This window comes from Aythya fuligula, chromosome 15 (assembly GCF_009819795.1).
Source record: "Aythya fuligula isolate bAytFul2 chromosome 15, bAytFul2.pri, whole genome shotgun sequence".
NCBI classification, from domain to species: domain Eukaryota; kingdom Metazoa; phylum Chordata; class Aves; order Anseriformes; family Anatidae; genus Aythya; species Aythya fuligula.
The window spans coordinates 3,950,124-3,968,832 of record NC_045573.1 but is presented as its reverse complement, the minus strand read 5'-3'; the positions used below and the strand labels follow the sequence as shown (position 1 = coordinate 3,968,832).

Below are 18,709 nucleotides of genomic sequence, written 5' to 3'. Positions count from 1 at the left end.
GAGGGTGCGGAGCGGAGCGGGGGGTGCGGAGCGGAGCGGAGCGGCCCCGCGGCGCCACCCCGCGGCCTCCGCGCAGCGCCCAGCGCCCCGCAGCATCCCCCGGTGCGGAGGGGAGGTGGCGGGGTGTTGGGGGGCACGAAGGGGTTCGATAGGGGGGATGCTCGTTAGGGGAGGGGGCTTCGAGGAAAGGGAAGGGAAGAAAAGTGAAAAGAAATTATTTGAAAAGGAATAGAGAAGAGAAGAGAAGAGAAGAGAAGAGAAGAGAAGAGAAGAGAAGAGAAGAGAAGAGAAGAGAAGAGAAGAGAAGAGAAGAGAAGAGAAGAGAAGAGAAGAGAAGAGAAGAGAAGAGAAGAGAAGAGAGAAAATTGAAAAGAGAAGAAAATTGAAAAGAAAAGAGAAAAGAAAAGAAAACTGGAAAGAAAAAAGAAAATAAAATTGGAAAGAAAATAAAATGGGAAAGAAAATTGAAAAGAGAAAAGAGAAGTAAATTGGAAAGAAAAAATTGGAAAGAAAAGAAAATTATATAAAACAAAACAAAGTAAAATAAAATAAAAAATAACATAAAACAAAACAAAAAAAAATAAAACAAAGTAAAGTACAATAAAACAAAGTAAAATAAAATAAATAAAACAAAATAAAACAAAACAAAATAATATAAAACAGACAAAAAGCGAAGCTCCCAGCTCAAAACCAACTCACTGAGCCCCGGGGAAGGGCGGGCAGCAGTTGGCAGGCAGGATTTGGAGCTGCACCTCCCTGCCCATGCAGTGGGGCTCCGAAATGGCCTCGCCACCGGTGCGTGGGGTTGGCAGCGTGATCAAAATCCCAGCGAGCCAGAAAGACAGCCCCATGGGCACCGGTGTCTGTGGGGCACTGGCTTTGTGGGGTGGCTTTGGCGGAACAGGTTGGGGCTGGGAGCAGGAAGGGACGGTGCTGAGTGATTTACTTAAAAAAAAATAAATTAAATTTATTTATATATAAAAAAAAAAAAAAATCCCAAGCTGATCGTGTGAGGGTCATGCTTTGGGTGGGAATTCCCATCAGAGAGGAGCTGGGAGGGGTTCAGCCACCCCCTGCCCTGCGAGGAGGAGGTCCTGGGCTAGGTGTAGGGAGAAGCTCGGTGGCTGCCCCCTCCCTGGGTGTCAGTGCAAGCTGCCAACCCACACAGTTTCCCTGGGGAGTGAAATCCCCTAAGGTGCGAGCAAGAGGGCAGCCTGGGGACGTGCAGGACCAGCGGAGGCTGCTGGGCTCCCTGGATGGGGCCAGATTCCCCCTGCAGGTAAAAGAGGAGCAGGGAGGGCAGGGATCGGGCTCCCTTTTGGGACCCCCAGCAATCAGGGGGCTCCCCCTTTCTACTCTGCCACCACCACATGAAATTCCCCCTCCTGGGACCCCGGGGCGAATCAGACAGAAAATGGGTTTATTTCCTTGCACTTTGGGGAAACTCGTTCTGACTCAGCAGGCAGGCAATAGTGAGGTATCTCGGGTTTTTATTTCAGTCCTACTCCACGGGAAACGACGTTCACTAGCGTTAGCTTCCTTCGGTTTGTTTTTAATTCGCTCCAGTACCGTGTTAAATACAAAATAGCGACTGAACGAGGACGGACGGTGAAAAAAGTACAAGATGCTAAAAAGGTCGCTCCTCCTCCACAGATGTCCCGAATGTTACGAGTTGTTGAAAATTAGTATAAAATAGGTGATGGTGCTCACAAAACCCCACTCATCCTCCCCGTACCTACTGAGCCCGCACAGGAGCCCCCCAAGGTTGGTTGCTGTCTTTGCCCCCATTTTACAGATGGGGAAACTGAGGCGTGGAGAAGGGTAGTGGCTTGCCAGAGGGCAAAAATGGCAGCTTGCGCTCTGAGAGCACATTTCCCTCTATTCTGACCCCAAATCACCCCACAAACTGCCCTTTGCTCAATGCACAGCACTCCAGGGGATGCAGCAGCACAGACCCCACCAGGTCCATCACCTCCTGCCCCAAAGACCACCAGTCACCCTGAGAGCCATCCCATCCCAAAGGCTGCTTTGGGGCACCACAGAGAGCCCCAAGCCAGGGACATGGGGCACAGCCCCTTATAGGAATGCTCTCCATATGGGTTTTCTTGCCTACCTGGTGGCCACAGCCACCACGCCAGGAGGGGAAGCGTACCGAGATGCCTTCTCTTTGGTAATTTGGGTGTGCAGAGCTGGTCCTGGGGCTGGGTCCAGGAGCTCAGCTCGGCATGAGGCTGCAGGAAGGACGGGAGATGCAGAAGGGCAGCTGCAAAGCTCCTCTGCTGGCAGCACCGCATGAGGCTGCTGCAGCTGCCATCAATCATGGGGTGAGCAGAGCCAGTGGGACATCGATGTTTTGGAAGCTCCCAAGGAAGGTGCAGGTGGGGCTGAGGGCAGCACCGAGGTTGTGGGGCTGCACAGGACCCTGGCACGCAGTAGACCCCGATATATTCTTCTGGTGTAAGTAAAACAAGGCTGAGCCTGGGCAATTTGGACTCCAGGGTCCATGCTCAGCCCAGTCTGCAGTCTTCCTCCCAAAGAGAAGCGGTGACAAATTGCCCGAGGTGCTTGAAGAATTGCTGGAGGCTTGGCAGTATGCAGCACTTCATTTTCCATCGAGTCTAGCTTGGCTTTTCACATCACTGGGTGGTGGATTTCAGCCCTCAGTGGCCGATGGAGGAAAAGGAGGTGATGTCCCCCTCCAGGTGATGTTCCCCTTCAGGTGATGATCCTCTCCAGGGGATGTTCCCACCCAGGAGGACCTGGCTGTCAGGTCGGTGTGTGCACAGCCCATCCCACATGCCGGGCAGCACCAGGCACTGCCCTCCCCAAGGCCAGGGGGAGAACAAGGAGTCCTGCTTCCTCGCTGTCCTGGCTTGGACAGCATCGTGGAGCCACGTTTGGGTGTTTAAAAACTGATTATCACTAGGATCTCCCCATCACAGCTCACCTCTGAGCATCACCCAGATGCCTCCCTTCCTTGTGGTGTTCCTGGGAATGCCAGAAACCCTCCCCAAAGTGGATTTAATTCTGATGACGAGCAAGAGGCTGGCACAAGCCTGGAAAACGTAAAATGGGACCAGAGGCAGCAGGCAGCCAGGCCTGTGATCCTAATTCAAGGAGTTTCCCTTCCCTCCTCAAGAAGAAAGAAAATACCCTGACAGAGATGGATTGAACGGACCTTGAGAGCCTCCTCCCCGACAGGCAGAGGCCCACATGTGGCAGAGGCTGAGCGGGGCCATGCTTTGGGGTGCCACCAGCACTGAGACCAGTGGGGAAAACCGAGAGCCCCAGGGAGAAAACATCAGGGGGTGAGGGGCTCCGAGGGCCTGTCTAGGAGCAGTGCACCGGGTTGTGCGCTTAACACTGGCTCAGAGGAAGGGTTCTGCAGTGCCCTGGGAGGAAGAAATTCAAGTTTTAATTACTTGTAAGGCTTTGATGACTCTGGACCTTCCCATCGAGAAGGCCACAGGGACCTGGAGCATCTCTGGGTGCTGCCAGCTCTGCCCCACCACTGTGGGTTATGGGTGGCCCACGCCAAGGGCTCCAGTAGCCAAACCCAGGTTGTCACCAGCCAAGTGTGGGGTGTGGGGTCAGGGCCCCTGCTCCCATGGGATGCTCGGGGTCAGCAGGGTGGGCAAAGCCTCCCCTAACCCCCTGCAAGTGGTTGTTCCCCTGTCACCCCTCGGTTGGTCGCTGTGTTACAAAAACTTTGCCTAAAAACAAAAAATAAACCGTTCGCATGGTTAAAAAAAAAAAAAAAATCTGTTTAAAATCAACCTTCAGGCTCTTCTGTCTGTGTGGGAAGGCTCTTCTGTCTGTACCCACAGGGACAGCGGGTGGCTTCGGGGTGAGCCCACAACCCGGGCTCCCTTCCCCGTCCCCCTTTCCATGTCCCCATGTCCCCGCTGAGGCGAGCAGCGTCCTTAAGGCACCTATCGGGGCCTTTTGGCCTCCAGCGTGCTGGGCCGGTAGAGGTACCTCCAGATGGCATAGTAATGGATGCCGGCCCCGATGGCCACGAAGAGGTGCCAGATGGCATGGGCGAAGGGGATGCGTCCGTCGCTTTTGAAGAAGACCATGCCCAGGCAGTAGGAGAGCCCGCCGGCCACCAGCTCCGGGAGGCCGTCCCTGTTGGGCTGTGAAAAAAAATAAAAGCACAGAAACAGCCTGGTCACAACCAGGAAACGGCTGTGAGGAGCCCTGCCCTGCCTTTCTCCTCGTCCTCCCATCCTGCAGGGAAGCCCTGGACTTTGCTGCGATTCTCCCAACACGATGGAGACCCCGTAGGATGTCTTCTGGAGGTGCCCACTGGTACATACTGGGGTGTGCTGGGCACCTAAATTGCATGTGAACCAAGCCACAGCACATCTGGAGATCCCCTTATTCACCTCCAGGCCAACCCCCTTGGGGACAACCCAGCCCCGCTGGACCCGTGAGCTCCCTGGTGGTGGCTTACCATGGAGAGGATGACCACAGCGGGGAAGAAGCCCATGATAACGTAGCACACCAGCTCCACCAGCTTGTACCTGCGACCGACAGAGGAGGCAGGGCTGAATTTTACGCTTATCAAGCCCAAATGCTGCTATAGGGAAAGGGGTGGCGGTGCCACCATGGTGGGACCCATATCCCACCTGTGGGAGCCCACAGTGGGTTGCCCTGCACAGAACTGGCTCTGGAGCTTGAAGCTTGAAGGCAGGGCTCCAGGAAGGCTTTGGGAACTGTTTTCTTTCTATTTGGTGCCACCCCGTGGAAGAACCCGCTCATGGCACAACATCTTTGCTCCCAAATCCCTGCCACCAGGGCTGTGGCCTCCCAAAAATAAGATGTGGGTGGGAAAGGACGCGGTTCAAGGGAGCCCTCCTGCTGGCCTGGGGGCTGCCCAGGACCCCCACATCTGTCTGTCTGTCTGTCTGTGTCCATCCTTCCTGCTGTCCCATCAGGGCACTAAGGGGAAGGAGCAGCAGGGACGGGCTCTGCAGGGCCAGGCACGGGTACTGACCGCTCATGGAAGAAGAAGACGTAGACGGTGCCGACCGATGCCATGATCCAGATGATCCAGCGCATGTGGGAGGCCCAGGGCCCCAGCTCCCGCAGGTTCAGCCTGCAAGACCCAGGGCTGGGGTGAGCACAGCGGCACCCCAAGGATGGCGGCACGGGGAAATGTGGCCCTCACCCCACATGTGTCCCAGAACAGCCCTCCCAACCCATAACATCAACAGACAGGGGTTGGAATACGGAGAATAGGAAGGTTTTTGTGAAAAGTGGGAAGCTTTTATTGCTGGGGTGCTTTTCTCCCCTCTGGCCCTGCATGCTGGGCACTCACCAGGGAGCGTAGGAGGCGGCGATGAAGAAGTAGATCACCATCCTGTCGAACATGTGCAAGCAGTGCTCCACGGTCCTGCGGGACAGACAGACAGACAGACACGTCAGAGCCTGTGGCACCACAGATCCAAGGTGTGCTGTCAAACCAGAAACTTAAAAAAAAAATTAAAAATGATGCACTTGAGAATATCTGATATAAATCATAAAATAACTGATATAAATCATAAAATAAATGATATAAAATGAAATAACTGATATAAATCATAAAATAAATGATATAAAATAAAATAAATTATGTAAATAATAAAACAAATGATAAAAAATAAAATAAATGATATAAGTAATAAAATAAAAGATGCATTGGAGTGCTGTTTTCTATTGACATAGATCAGAAAAACCTCTGACCAAGGGGCTGCCAGGGCTCTCAGACTGTTGTCCCCCCCTCCTGAGCCACAAGCAGGCAGGGCTGGTACCTGAGGTGCCTCTTCTTCCAGGAGATGGTGTGGAAGATGGTGGAGACGATGAAGAGGCTGGACAAGCCAAAGCCATAGATCCAGGCCGAGATGGTCTCCCACTGGTCATCGGAGAGGATGTAGAGGATGGAGCTGCCGAGGATGCTGGGCAGGATCCAGAACTGGAAGGGAGAAGCAAGCCGGTTGCTCACAACCTACATTTCCACCGAGCAGCTACAGTGAGGTCCCTGCTTTTCCTTTCAGGTGTCTTTTTTTTTTTTTTTTGCTTCTGGCCAAAGCAAAAGCCAGAACCTGTAAGGGGCAGGCTGGGTTTCTCCAAAAGAGCTTCTCCAGGTGGAAGAAGGCCCAAGGAGGATGTGTGCGTGTTCCACTAGGGGTCATCCCACAGCACCACACCAGCTCCCCGTGATAGCTAGAGGAGGAAGAGCATCCCTGGAGCACCAGGCCCACCTGCTCATCCCACCCCTGGGACCCTCAGGAGGTGCAGGGCTGAATGCTGGCATTTTTAGGTGGCCCTTGGGGTGTCCCAGGTGGCCCCACAGGGCTGAGTGCTGTCCTTCACATGGGGACGGGGACAGGGACAGGGACAGGGACTCACGGCGTGGGTGGCACAGTTGGCTGCGTGCTCGTACTCCGTCGGCTGGTACCTGCGGTTGGAGGGGACGCGGTGATTCATGAACCTGCAGCGAGGAGCGAAACGCAGTTAGGGGACAGCACACGGGGGAAGGGTTTTTGGAAGGCTCTGAGCAAAGTGACCCCATGGCAGCAGTGGGCAGGAGGCAGGGGAAAGCCACAAGGACGGATGGATGAGGTGTGGAGCATCCCCCAGGGCCGGGTGTGGGTGACAACCAGCTTCTGTAACACTGGCACCTCTCCCCGTCTCCATTTCACAGGTGGAAAAACAAGCAGCGTGCAGCAACCCGATCTGATTACCCTGCTGGAAACAGCCCAGAGCTTCTGGGCAGAGCCCGGCACAGCCCCATAGAGGAGAATAGGGTGCATGGGGCTGGAGGGGGACCTGCTGTGGGGCTGTGACCACCCTGCGATGCCACCCCACGTCACAGCAGCCTGAGTGCCACCAGGGCATCCCCAGCGATGCTTTGGCTGCTGGGTCCCACCTGCGCCCCCCTGGGGCCCCCCTCATTTGGCCCAGCACTGATTGCTGCTGGGGGAAGCCCCGCCGTGCTCCCTAGGAAACTTTTATCTTTTTTTTTCTTTTTTTTTTTTTTTTTTCCTATTGCTCTGAGGCAGCAGCATCAGATTGCTCTCGGCGCGTGGAGGAACGTATCGATTGCTGCCGTCGGATCAATGGGCACACGCAGAGCAATAAAAGCAGTGCCAGCGGGAGGCTCAGGACAGCAGGGTTTGGGGACTGCCCTGCAGGAGATGGTCTCATTACTTCCTGACTGCTTTTGCTCCCAGTTCCAGCACGATTTGCAGCACGTTTCTGCACCCAGCCAGCGGCTCGGGGGGGTGACAGGACCTTGCTGCGGGGTTGGGGTGACCCTGGGGTGCTGGGAAGGTGCTGGAAGCCCCCCAAAAACCCATCTCTGAGCCATCCATGGGCATCTCCTCTGAGCATTTCACTGGTGTCCATGCAAAGAAAGCCAGCTTATGTTAAAAAACTCAGATAGTGAGGCTTGAGCATGCACGAGGGTTTGGCTGCAGCATGCCCAGGTGTGTGAGGTGGTGCCCGGCAGGCGGCGGTGACAGCCCACGAGGGAACCCTGTCCCCAGCCCTGCACTCACAGCAGGACCCAGGCACAGTGCACGCAGGAGTCTGGCCACGTCCCCTCCCAAATACCTCGAGTTAAGATGGTCAAGCAGGGGCTCAGCTCCCCGTGCGCTGCAAATAGAGGGAACGGCGCTCACAAGGCACGAACAGGATTAGACCCTGGGTAAACCGAGGGTGGCTGTGGCTGGGAAGCAGCTGAGAGTCCCTGGGGCTGCCACCTCCACCCTGGGGCTGCCACCTCCGTCCCAGGGGACACCAGGGACCCGTCCCCATCCTGACACCCCCTGGCTGGAGTCCCTGTGCCCCAGCCATGTCCCCCCTGCCGGAGGCCACTGCTGTCCCCACGTTGCCAGGAGACTGTCCCCAGCTCCCCTTCGCTTTCTGCTTCTCTTTCTTTTCCCTTTTAACAAGAAGAAGAAGAAGGGGGGGGGGGGGGGGGGGGGGTGGAGGACAAAGGCCCAGACGTCCCGCGTGACGTCGCAGTTGCTGGGGAAACACGCGCAAGGCCTTTTCCTTGAATGTATTTGTTTTAACAAAGCCCTGTGCCATCTGCCCCTCCATCCCCAACCCACGGTGGTTGCTGTTAGGGGCAGGAACGGGGAGCTGGGGGTGTGGGGTGGTTCCCACAGACCCTTGGGCAGGGTAGGGGCTGAATTCCCTCCCTCACACACGCTGCACGGGGCACCCCGCTGTCCCCATGGGCAGCCTGTTTTTGTTGGGGGTGAAATGGCCTTAAAGAGCTTGGGGTTTTGGGGGTCTCTGAGGAGATTGCCCCTATTTTCCTGTCCTGCTTTCTAAGGAGCATCATCGGCCCCAAGGCTCCCAGCACTTTTTTCTCCCAGTGCTGGAGGGGGACGAGCACCGGTTGTTCATCGCTGCCCCCGGGTTTTTGCCTGCCCTCCTTGTGCCTGCTTCCCCCTGGCCCCTTGCCCGGGGAAAGAGACTGAAAAGGGCCAATGCACCCAGCTCCAGCCCGAGGAACAAAGAGCCCCTTGTCCCAGGCAGCCGGGGCAAAGTGCAGAGCCGGCTTCCCAGGCTTGTCCTTTTCTCCTTCTCTTTCTCCCACTCCGTTTTTCTGTGGGTTTGGGTTGGTTTTATGTTTTGTTTGTTGTTTTTTTTTTTAAAGACTTCTCTCCAAGAACAGAGTTCTGACCTCAAAAAATCACGCAGATCCGCCCGGCTCTTGCTTTGCCAGGCTTGGGGGAGAAGAAGGTAGAGATGGCATTAAATTATTTCTCAGGGTGGCTCATGTGGGAAGCACTGGAGAGCTTGAGCACTCCTGGGGGCACCTGGGGACCCTGACACATTGGGAGTCAGAGCTGTGGGGCACCATACAGAAAATATGACCCTTGTGGGAGGCACAGAGCTGCTTTATGTCCAGCAAGATGTGTGCCACATCCGTGCATCAAGGCCATGGCTGTGACAAGGGCCCCATGAAGCAGGTGATGCTGGCCAGGAGCTCACAGGTGATGGGAATCTCCCCAAGCACCTCATGGCCACAGGTTTCACCTGTGGATGGTGTAGAAAAGGGCCAGGTTGGCTCAGGCCTTGGTTTAATGTCCTCAGAGGAAGGAGCTGGTTTGCTGTGTGTCTGCACACCCCTGTCCAAGGAGCTGGAGTGTCTCTAGGCTGGGTGAACCAGAAGGTTTTCCCCTTCTTGTGACTGTCGCAGCTGCTTTTCAAATAGCTGAGGGATTGTATCCTGATGGTGGCATCCTGCCAGGAAGGATGGAGGAAGCAACAGGCGATGCTGGTGGTGGGGTAAGTCCTGCTGTGGTCCTTCTGGTTGTCCCTTGGTAGAGTGAAGGTGAAGCTCAGGTTATTCTGTGTGTTGTGATGCCTGTGGTGATAGTAATGGAGCATACGTGGTCCTGTAGGGCACAGCAGCCCCTGAACCCTCTCAGTTCATGGTCTGGATTTGCCTTGATGAGCCTGGAGGCAGCATGCCTGGTGCAAAAGCCAGGGCTTGATCCTCGGGGTTGTGCCCGTGCGTGAGCTGCTGTGGCATCCCCATAAGCTGGGGCTTGGTGTGTGCTCTGCTGCTGCCCTGTAATCTGGTAATGCTCCAGCTGCGGTCCCTGTAAGAGGCTTCATCCCTTCAAGCTCCTCTGAGGCTTGTAATTAGCTCCTGAAGGTGCAGAGCAGGGCCCTGCAAGCTGCTGATGCTTTCCACGGGGAAGCTCAGAGGCTGCTGCTGCCTGGCCATCTGCGGAGCCACCCACACGGGTGCTGCGTGGTGCCCTGATACCAAGCTGAGCCCCTGTTCCTGAGCCCGTTTCTTGGTGCCTGCCTGCTCCCACATGAACATATGGTGCTCCTGGTTTGGGAAGCTGAGCTGCGTGTGCTGTGAGCTCTCAGGCTGGCTCCCAGGCTGGGGGAGAGGGGTCAGGCACTACGAGCCTCTCCACGGGCTTCTCCTTTTCCTTCTGCTTTGACCCCAACCTGTCCCACGTGAGCAGGGGCAGGAGGGCTGATGCCACAAGCTGGCACAGCGTTTTCTTTATGTATAGCTTCCTGGCAGCATGCAGAGAGCTGACAATTTGCACAGGGAGCATCCGAGCATCCCAGCTAGAGCAGCTTTTGGGCAGACCACCAGCAGATGACCAGGTTCCTGCAGCACCCAGCCCCTGGTGCGAGCCCTGTTTCCCCAAAGCAAGGTGGATTAGGCTGCAGGTCAAACACTCCCTCACCACCTCTGATTGTCCCATCCCCATTTCATTCATTCCCAGAGCTCTGACACATGGGAGTGTGCTGGGCTGGCACCAAACAGTCCTCATGCTGCAGGCTGAGAGATGCTGAATATGTCCCCCTGCTGCCTTAGAGATGCCCCCGATGGCCACAACCACCCACCTTCCCAACCTCTACATATAGCTATCTATTTTTCTCTCTGGCAGGCTTTCTGCTCTCTCTACAGACAGCCTCTAACTCTTCCAAGGCAATTCACAACCCTGCAACTCCAGCAGAGCTGCTTGTTTATTCGCGACAGATGGGATCGGGGAGTGTTTCCCAAATTACTTCCCGAGCTGGGACTTCTTGTTTCACTTGGTGCTCATGAGACCTCAGACAACAGCTGATTAGTCACAAAATGACGTCCCAGGTGCCTGGTGAATGTTAGCAGGGCTGCTTCCAGAGCTGAAACCTCTCTGTTATTCCCTATTTGCTTGTTTGGGAAGCTGTTGTGCATGATCCTCGCCTGCATTACCCTGCGCACAGGGGACAGTGGGACAGGTCCTGAGCAGGCTCAGTTTGGCTGAGCCCTGCAGCAGCCAGGAGCGAGCACGGTGGCCCTGTGGTGCAGAGGCATGGGGCAGGCTCCAGCCTTCATCTCTGGCTCTTTCCTTCTCCAACCTGGCCTCTACCATGCCGTGGGATTAGTGTGTGGGTTGCTGTTCCTCAGGTCTGTTCCTCAGGTGTCCCAGTAGCATCCCCAGGGAAACGTGGCCTTGGTCTCCCTGGGGACTCCAGGGTGCTACAGAGCAGATATCTGTAAATAATTCAGCAAATGCCTCTGGGGGATGGTGCATTTCAGCAGGCAGGGACTGTGGTTTCAGTCAGTATTATTTGCATCAAAGAGCAGGGCCCTGATGCACCTGTACCAGCTTGTGCTGCTGAGCACAGAGGGAGGCACTGCCCCATTACTGAGCTCCCTCTGCGTAAATAAAAAATCCTCCCCTCACCAGCAGCAAGCCTGGACTCCAAACTTCAGCAGGAGCACAGCCTTGGACCCAAACTTCCCTGAAGCTCAACTAATTGGTGTCTGAAGCGAGCAGCAGGACTGTGATGCTCATGGTACTTGATCTCACCATCAGAAGGTGCCATGCATCACATCAAGTCCCCCTGACTGTGGATTGTGAGAGCTATATGGAAATAACGAGCACTATGGAAACAAATGCTGAGGTTTGGGGTTTGATTTCACCTGGAAAGCTTCAAGGGGAGGCCTGGCAGAGCCCTGCACCCTGCTGTGCCATATGAGGCAGCGGCTTGTGTTTTCCACGTGCCTCGCTGACTGCTATCTCCTGAAACGGGCCGGGGCGAGCTGTGCCAAGGAATCACACCAGGCTGACACCCAACACCCGCTGAAGGATGGAAAAGCCTGTCCTTCCCAGGGGCACGAGGCTCAGCTCAGCCACTGCTGCCCATCTCTGCCTGGCCCTGACCCTCGCAGGGGAGAGGAGTGGGGGGCTTGGGGAGTGCCCCCACCTCCAGCCAGCCATGCAGGTGATGCTCTGAGCACTTGTTGCCTTCCAAACACCTGGACATAATAAGAGCTGCCCTCCGTGTGCTGAGAACTGCCAGCAATTAATCCTATCAGTGCTGTCTTAAGTGGGTATCTGAGTCAAACTGCCTCCAAAGGGTGGCTAATAGCCGATTTCTGGTGAGATGGGCTGATCCTGTTTTCATTAGGTATTTCCAGGGGCCTTCCATCTCCTGGGGAAGCACCTCGGTAGCTGAGGAGGGTGTTGGGGGTCCTGCTGGGCACAATAGGGACCCCGAGCAGCTCAGAGCTGCCATGCGGATGCTGGAAGCATTTCCCCTCTCCCCGCTCCATCCCACGCAGGCTGCGGGGGAAGCAGAGCTCTTGGAAAGCATCTCTGTGAGCGTGGGAGCAGGCAAGGGCTGTTCATGCTTTCTTTGCAAAGGAGAATGGGGATCAAATCCTCCCTGTGCAGTAGCTCTGCCTGGGCTGTGAGTGTTTTCTTTGCATGTTTGGGGACTGAGCACCCCGATGTCCCCTCTCCCTCCTATTCCTGCTGGTTTTCCCCTCCCTCCCATCTCCTGAGATGCTGGAGGATGGGGTCAGTGATCATCTCCTTGCTCATTACACAAGGAAGCTCTTCCCAGATGACTTTTTGGGCAAATACAGAGCTCAGCTCTCCATCCCCTCGTGCTGGTGAGGAGGTGGCAGTGTCCTCGCTGCAGGCACCAGGCAGGTGAGGACAAGCCTGGAGCCACCTGCAGGGGCTCCTGCTGCTCCTGGGCTCTGAATCCACGTGGATTTTCCTTGGCTTGCAAGGCAAGACAAGCAAATGCGGTAAGACCTGGAGCTTTTTACGTGGGCAAATCAAATCCTGAACTGCTATCAGCTAATTACAATGATTCAGTGCCCCGTGCAGCCTCCAGCTCCCTGCACAGCCCCTGCCCTGGCTGCTCCAGAGCTGCAGGAGCTGCCCAGATGCAGCAGCTCCCTCCGTAATCGTGTTTCCTTTCAATTATGGCTCTCGCTGGCCCAAGCCTGGGAAGCATTTCGAGTGTCTGTGGGCAGACTGGCTCAGCTCCGCTTGCTGCCTGCATGGCTGGCGGGCAGGCACCCGGCCACGACTGAATCCAGGGTGAAAAGCGAGCCAAGCGGTGATGTGCAGGGGGTATCGCTTACTGGCCCGGGCTGACCCGGCCGGGGAGCTTCAGGGATGATGTGACTGGCACCCATCTGTTGCTCTGTGGGGAAACCAGCACGATCAGCTGGGAGAAAGGAGGAGAAATATCAGGGAATAACCATCAGGTGGCTGGTAACATGGGAGGAATTATGGCTATGTGCATTCTGTAACTATGTGCTGGTGCTGTGGCTGAAGTCACATCAGGCAGGGAATGATGGAGATCCGGGAACACCCCGGTGCCCTCCAGCCCTGAATTTTCTCCCCGTGGTTCTCCAATCATTCCTGCATTGATCCCGCTGCCTTTCATCTCCTCATTCAAAGCCCGGTGCCTTTGCTGCAGCTCTCACACCACCGCTCTTTCATCGTGACGCCGTATTTTATTTATCCCTGTTGGCAGGTGTATTGATGGCCAAGTTCCTAATTTCTTGGTTCTCTCTCGAAATTAGATAAAAGACATTAAAAATAAATCTGTTCCAGGCTTTTCCATCACAAGGAAAACTTTTGGTGTATTTCTTTTTTTCCAAAGGGCTGAGGAGACAAGAGTTTCTCATCCTTTGAAAAGATAAGCAAGATGCTTTGATGCCTTGAAGGGCACGTGCCTCCTTCATGTTTTGTGCTGCTGTGAGCTTGTGGCTCCTGCTCACACCAGTCCCCATGCCAGAGCCTGGTCCCCAGTATGTGTAGGGGAGCTGAGTGCATCCCTGGCACAAAGGGAGGGGGAGATTTGGGGTATTTCTTGAGATGTGGCACAGCAAAGCATCTGTGCAATGAGGAGGGTGGGTGCGAGGAGCCTGGAGGGACGGGGATTAGCCACTGGTTATTTTTAAGCACCAGGATAAGAGGATCTCTGCGGTGATGTAGGAATCTCCAGGCAAACATCACGTGCTGGTGACCACATCAGCGTGTCTTGGGGTGAAAGCCAAGGAATGCCCCCATCCCTGTCCCCACCTGGCAGCCCTGGTTCTGCGCATGGGCTCCTGCGATGCCCTAACACCTGATGCCTCTGATAAATTGTCTCCATAAAGGACCACAGTGAGGTTTGAGGATGCTGGTTTGGGAGAAAATCACAGCTCTAGGCTGGCAGATGGCTTGTGCTGGGGGCAGCTCCTGCTCTGCCCCCCAGCCTCCACGGAGCAAATGTGTGGTTTGCCTCCTGCTGTGGGGGCACCGAGCTTGTCTCAGATCCATCCCCACCACCCCTGTCCTTTGCATGCCAGATGGGGGGAAAAAAGCTTGAATTCTGTTTTTTTCAAAAGGATTTTTGGGCTGGGTGCATCGTGCAGACCTGTTGGCTGCCTCTGCATCTCCCTCCCGTGAAGGTAACCGAGAGGCAGCCACAGCATCAGGCTGGTCCTTGAGCTCAGGCAGCTTTTGGAGGTGCAAGCAGTTTTTTTTCCCCATGGGATGGCTGGAAAAAAAGAGGAGCTGGTGGCTTGGGGAGGACGGGAGGTCACCAGCACAGGGAAACGTGCCTCAGGGTGCTTCTGTGTGCAGCAACCACCACCGCTCCTCTCCAGATCTCTTATCTGCCTCTAACAGCACCGCTGGGAGGTTGGTAGGGGTGAAAGCAGAGCTGAGTGCCCCCAGGGATTTCTCTGAAGCGACAAAAATGTCCCCACCATGGTCACAGGGGTTGGGGACAAAGCCTGTCTTCAGTGCCAGACCCCTGGAAGCCCCCCCAGCACCCTGGCCAGGCATCGAGTGGCCTTTGGGTCCCCCCCATGTAGGTAATGCCAGGAGGTTTCCTAACAGCCCTGGGGAAGGATTTGTCATGGTGCAACCCCTGCCAGCCCCCTGGGAGCCTGAAATCCCTGGGTATGGGCTGGGGGGGTCAGCTGGGTGCAGTGGGACCCCGGGGTGATGCTGGGACCCCCCCCATGGGAGCTGGCACCCAGCAGTGGGGTCTGTCCCTGCTGAGAGCTGGGCTCCTGGTGCCCCAGCAGGGGGAGGACAGATGTGAAGTTTAAAAATCAATGTGGACCGAGGGGAAGTCCAGGACCGGTCCTTAAACCCAGCACCAACTCAGTCAGCATCCCTTTGTCTTGGCTGGTGGCTTTTGGGGTTAATTCAGCCAGACAGCACCCCAACGACCCGCAAACCCCATCCCTGCTCTGCCCCTCCAGGGAGCGAGGGATCCCGGGGATGCTCTGAATCCCTTAGGGAGGCATCCTCATCCCGAAATACACCGTGTGCCCGCAGGTGAAGGGAGCAGCCCGCACCTGCCCTGAGCTTTGAGGCACTCAGCATCTTTTGAAGGTCCCTTAGGGCTCGGTTTGGGATTCGGCCGGAGCCCTGCGGAGGGGCAGGGGCTGGGTGCCATCCCGGGGAGCTGCCAGCACAGAGCAGAAAGAGGAGGGAAGGAAAACACCATGCCGAGGGTTTTACCTGGCGTAACGCGTCTTCTGGAAGTCCAGGACTCGGGACACGAACATCTCGGCACTGCCATGGGCGTCCCGGGCCGGCGGAGGGATGCAGCCACGGGCGGCTCAACGCGGAGCGAGGCTCACGGGGGTCCCCGAGCCCCCCGAGGGCAGCGATGCCCTGGGGACCCACGGCAACTTCATGGGCTCCCACTCCGGGCTAGGGTGCTCGTTGGTGGGGCTGAAATGCCGAGGAGGAGAAGCGGAGGCCAGCCTCGCCCCCCTGTTGCACAAGAGAAGAATACAAGGGGAAGGGAAAAAAAAAAAAGAAAGAAAAAAAAAAAAAAAAGAAAAAAACACACACAAAGGCGACCTAAGGGAGGCAGCCGGCGAGGGAGCCAGCCCTGCTCGCAGCCAGCAAATGGGCAAAGATGAGGAGGAGAAGAGAAGAAAGGGGGGGGGACACAAATCCCGTCCCGCTCCGCCTGGCCGCGGCAACCTGCGCGCTCTCCCTTATCCACCCAGACAGCTCTAAGCACGGCTAAAAATACCCCCTCCTGCCACCCCCGGCGGATCAAATAGCAGCAGTTTGGGATTGAAAACGTAATTAAAGCACGGCGGGGGGATGGAGGGAGCGGAGAGCGGCCAACTGTGGGTCCCAGGTCCGAGGCATCCCCGCCAGCCCCGGGGCAGGGCCAGCCCACCCCGGCATCCCTGGGGAGTTGCTGGGTTTGGTTTTGCTTTTATTTGTTAGATTTGAAGGATTTTGTTTGTTGTGTTCCAGGGCCTCCGGCAGGGCTGGGTGGTTTTGTCCCAGCCTGGGGAATTCACGCTTGCCTTTATCCCCTTTCTGTCCTCTCCATCATCCCGCAGCCCCCAGAGGACTGCATGGATGCACTGGGGGGCAGTGAGATGTTGTGACTTATTTCTGAGGTTGGGATGCTCAGAGTGGGGATGTAAAGGGTTTTGGGGATGTGTGTGTGAGCAGATGGCTGGCATCGTGCCCTCCTCTTGCCAGGGACTGTGGGTGCCTTCAGGACAGCAGGTAAGGGACAAGAAATGTGACATGAGGCCAGCAGCACCTGGGGAAGGAGCTCATCTCCCCAGCACAACCTGTCCTTGCTGAGGCTGTAATAATATTTGTGGGAGGAGGGTGGAAGAGGCACAGACATCTCCACCTGAAGGGTCAGGCTCATGTGGTCACTTCCAATCACACGCCTCTCCCCAAAGCTGAAACAATTAAAAATTTCCTAAAGCACACCACTTCCATCTTCCAAATCATGCTTTTAAGGTGTTTTTTTTTTGTGTACAGATGAACTGTAAATCCCTAGAGAGAGAGGCGCACGTGTGCCCCTTAACTCAAGGCACGAATGAATCCCCTGCAACCCCTTCCAAATGCAACCTTGTCCCCCTGTAGGATGCAGAGTGGGGATGCTCTGTGTGCCTCCATGTGGTGCAAAAGGATCCGGGATCTGGTGGATCCAACCTCTCTGCACAGTTCCCATCGTGGATCCAAGCCACCTGGGGGGGACCAGGCTGGGGACAGCGGGATCTGGGGCAGCTGAGCCCTGCTGAGGGTGCCAGGTCCAAGGCATGATATGGGGTGAGATCATTCCCAAACCTCTCCCACGCTCTGCCACTGAGCTGGGAAGGGATTTTTTTTTTCAAGTTCCTTCCTTCAAGATGACGAGGCTTTGGCAAAGGCTATTTAATGATGCCTGTTCCCTGCTTTACCTTTCTTCGGGCCTGGATGGGGGAGGAAGGGAAAGCAGAGAAAAGCCACATTGAACAAAATAACCCCAGCCCCTGAACCCCCGGCCAGGGGTGCTGGCAGAGGGCACCTGAAGCGAACCGTCAGTCCCAAAATAGATCCGTCTCAGAGGGCAAAAGGCAAATTGAATGAAAAATAAGTTACTATTTTTGAAGCCTGGCTCCAGTTGTTATGGCAACCAAAGCCTCGCGAATCCTGCTGGGGAAGGGCTCCGGCACCAGCGCTGCCTCCAGAGCGGGCGGCCCGGTCCTGGTGGGTGCTGGGACCAGTACCAGACCTGTACTGGACCAGTATTAGCCTGGATGCGTCCCCTCCCCACCTGGAGGCTTCTTTGAGCATCATCTGACCACCATGCCTGCTTGTCCTTCCTCCCCCATCCCTGGCTCACTCCCTACTTCCTTGCAAAGATCTGGTAATTGCTAATAATGGTACTGCCAGTTTCTTAATTAAGAGGTGCTCTGAATGGTATTTTGGTAATGTCACCGAATGGGGGTTCTTGTGTAAATGGAGGAACGGGTCATGAACCTCCCCCAAAACATGTAAGGTCCCAAATTGTGCAGGCATCCCACAGCTGGAGACACCTCTGTGCTGGATCCTGGTCGTTAATAGTGTGAATAACCATGATTTTGGGCACTGTGGTGGTGGCACTGGGCTGCCTCATTGCGACCGTGGCTTCCCACAAGGTTTTTCCCTGCATTCAGCCGATGGAGCCAGCAGGTAAGAGAAGAGCTGGAGATAAAATCTGTCATCCTATAACAGCAGAAACCTCCCCGTGAGGGAAGAGTCTCTGTAGGGCAGCAGGAGCTGAGGGCCAGGGGCAGCAGCTGGGGGTGAGGGTGGGTTATGGTGGGGATCCCAGGGGGTCCCTTATGCTTTAGGGGGGCACTGGCAGCCTGTGTGGGATGGCTCGTGTGTGGCACAGGTGTGACAGAGGGTGCTGGAGCCCCCCAGTTTCACCAGTCCAAGCACCACTGACACTGGTTCAGGAATCCCACTGGGGCTCGTGTCCCAGATTCATTCCCTCCAGGCATAAGCCTTATGATTTTGATGCAATTTTCCAGATTTTCCAAGTTCCCTCGTCCTTGGTGGCTGGTTTTATCCCCTGAGGAGCCTCTCCCCGCACCCCGGTGCCCCTGGCTGTCCCCTCCTGCCAGCCGGGGCCCCTCAGGGCAGGCCCATTTCGCTGCCAGCTGCCCCAAAAGCAGGGCACGCGGCCCGCTGTCCCCCTGCTGCCACATCCGCTGAGCCTGGAGGACCTCCGGTGGTACGAGGAGGAACTGCAGAGACACCGGGGGGGCGGCTCCGTGCAGGGCTGGCCGCTTCCACGGCGACAACGAGCGGCCGCTGCCTGGGGACAGCGGGGGACAACGGGGACACCGAGACCCCTCACTGTCACCCATCCAGCCGGCGACCCCGCTGCACCCTGCTTAGCTTTACAAAAGCTCCTCCACCAGCAGGCAACGCTGTGCTCCTCACGTATCACCCATCCACTTCCCGACCCTTGCGAACCCTGCTTAGCTTCACAAAACCTCCTCCCCCCACACCCTCTCAGTGCGGACGCGGCTCCTCTGCGCGCCTTCACTCTCCAGCCACCCATCCACCCGCGGACCCCGCCGTGCCCTGCTTAGCTTCACAACACTCCCCCCATAACATAAGTTCGGCGCCACCACCAC

The 18,709-nt window shown here is 56.1% G+C and overlaps 1 protein-coding gene across 1 annotated transcript; it reads right to left on the bottom strand.

Annotated features, from left to right (window-relative positions):
* Positions 1-1,470: 1,470 nt before the first annotated feature.
* MMD2 (monocyte to macrophage differentiation associated 2) lies at positions 1,471-15,574 on the bottom strand. The gene is made up of 7 exons (XM_032197264.1): positions 15,291-15,574; positions 6,394-6,475; positions 5,796-5,956; positions 5,324-5,398; positions 5,000-5,101; positions 4,457-4,526; positions 1,471-4,136 (listed from the first exon to the last, which is right to left on the bottom strand). Exons 1-7 carry the CDS (start codon positions 15,335-15,337, stop codon positions 3,933-3,935), a joined length of 741 nt encoding a protein of 246 aa, XP_032053155.1. The 5' UTR covers positions 15,338-15,574; the 3' UTR covers positions 1,471-3,932.
* Positions 15,575-18,709: the final 3,135 nt, after the last annotated feature.

Coding starts and splice junctions, on each gene's coding strand:
- MMD2 (XM_032197264.1), bottom strand. CDS start 15,337: ATGTTCGTGTCCCGAGTCCTGGACTTCCAGAAGACGCGTTACGCCAG. Junction 5,399..5,795: donor TGGAAGAAGAGGCACCTCAG/GTACCAGCCCTG, acceptor TCTGTCCCGCAG/GACCGTGGAGCACTGCTTGC. Junction 4,137..4,456: donor CTGTGGTCATCCTCTCCATG/GTAAGCCACCAC, acceptor TTTTTTTCACAG/CCCAACAGGGACGGCCTCCC.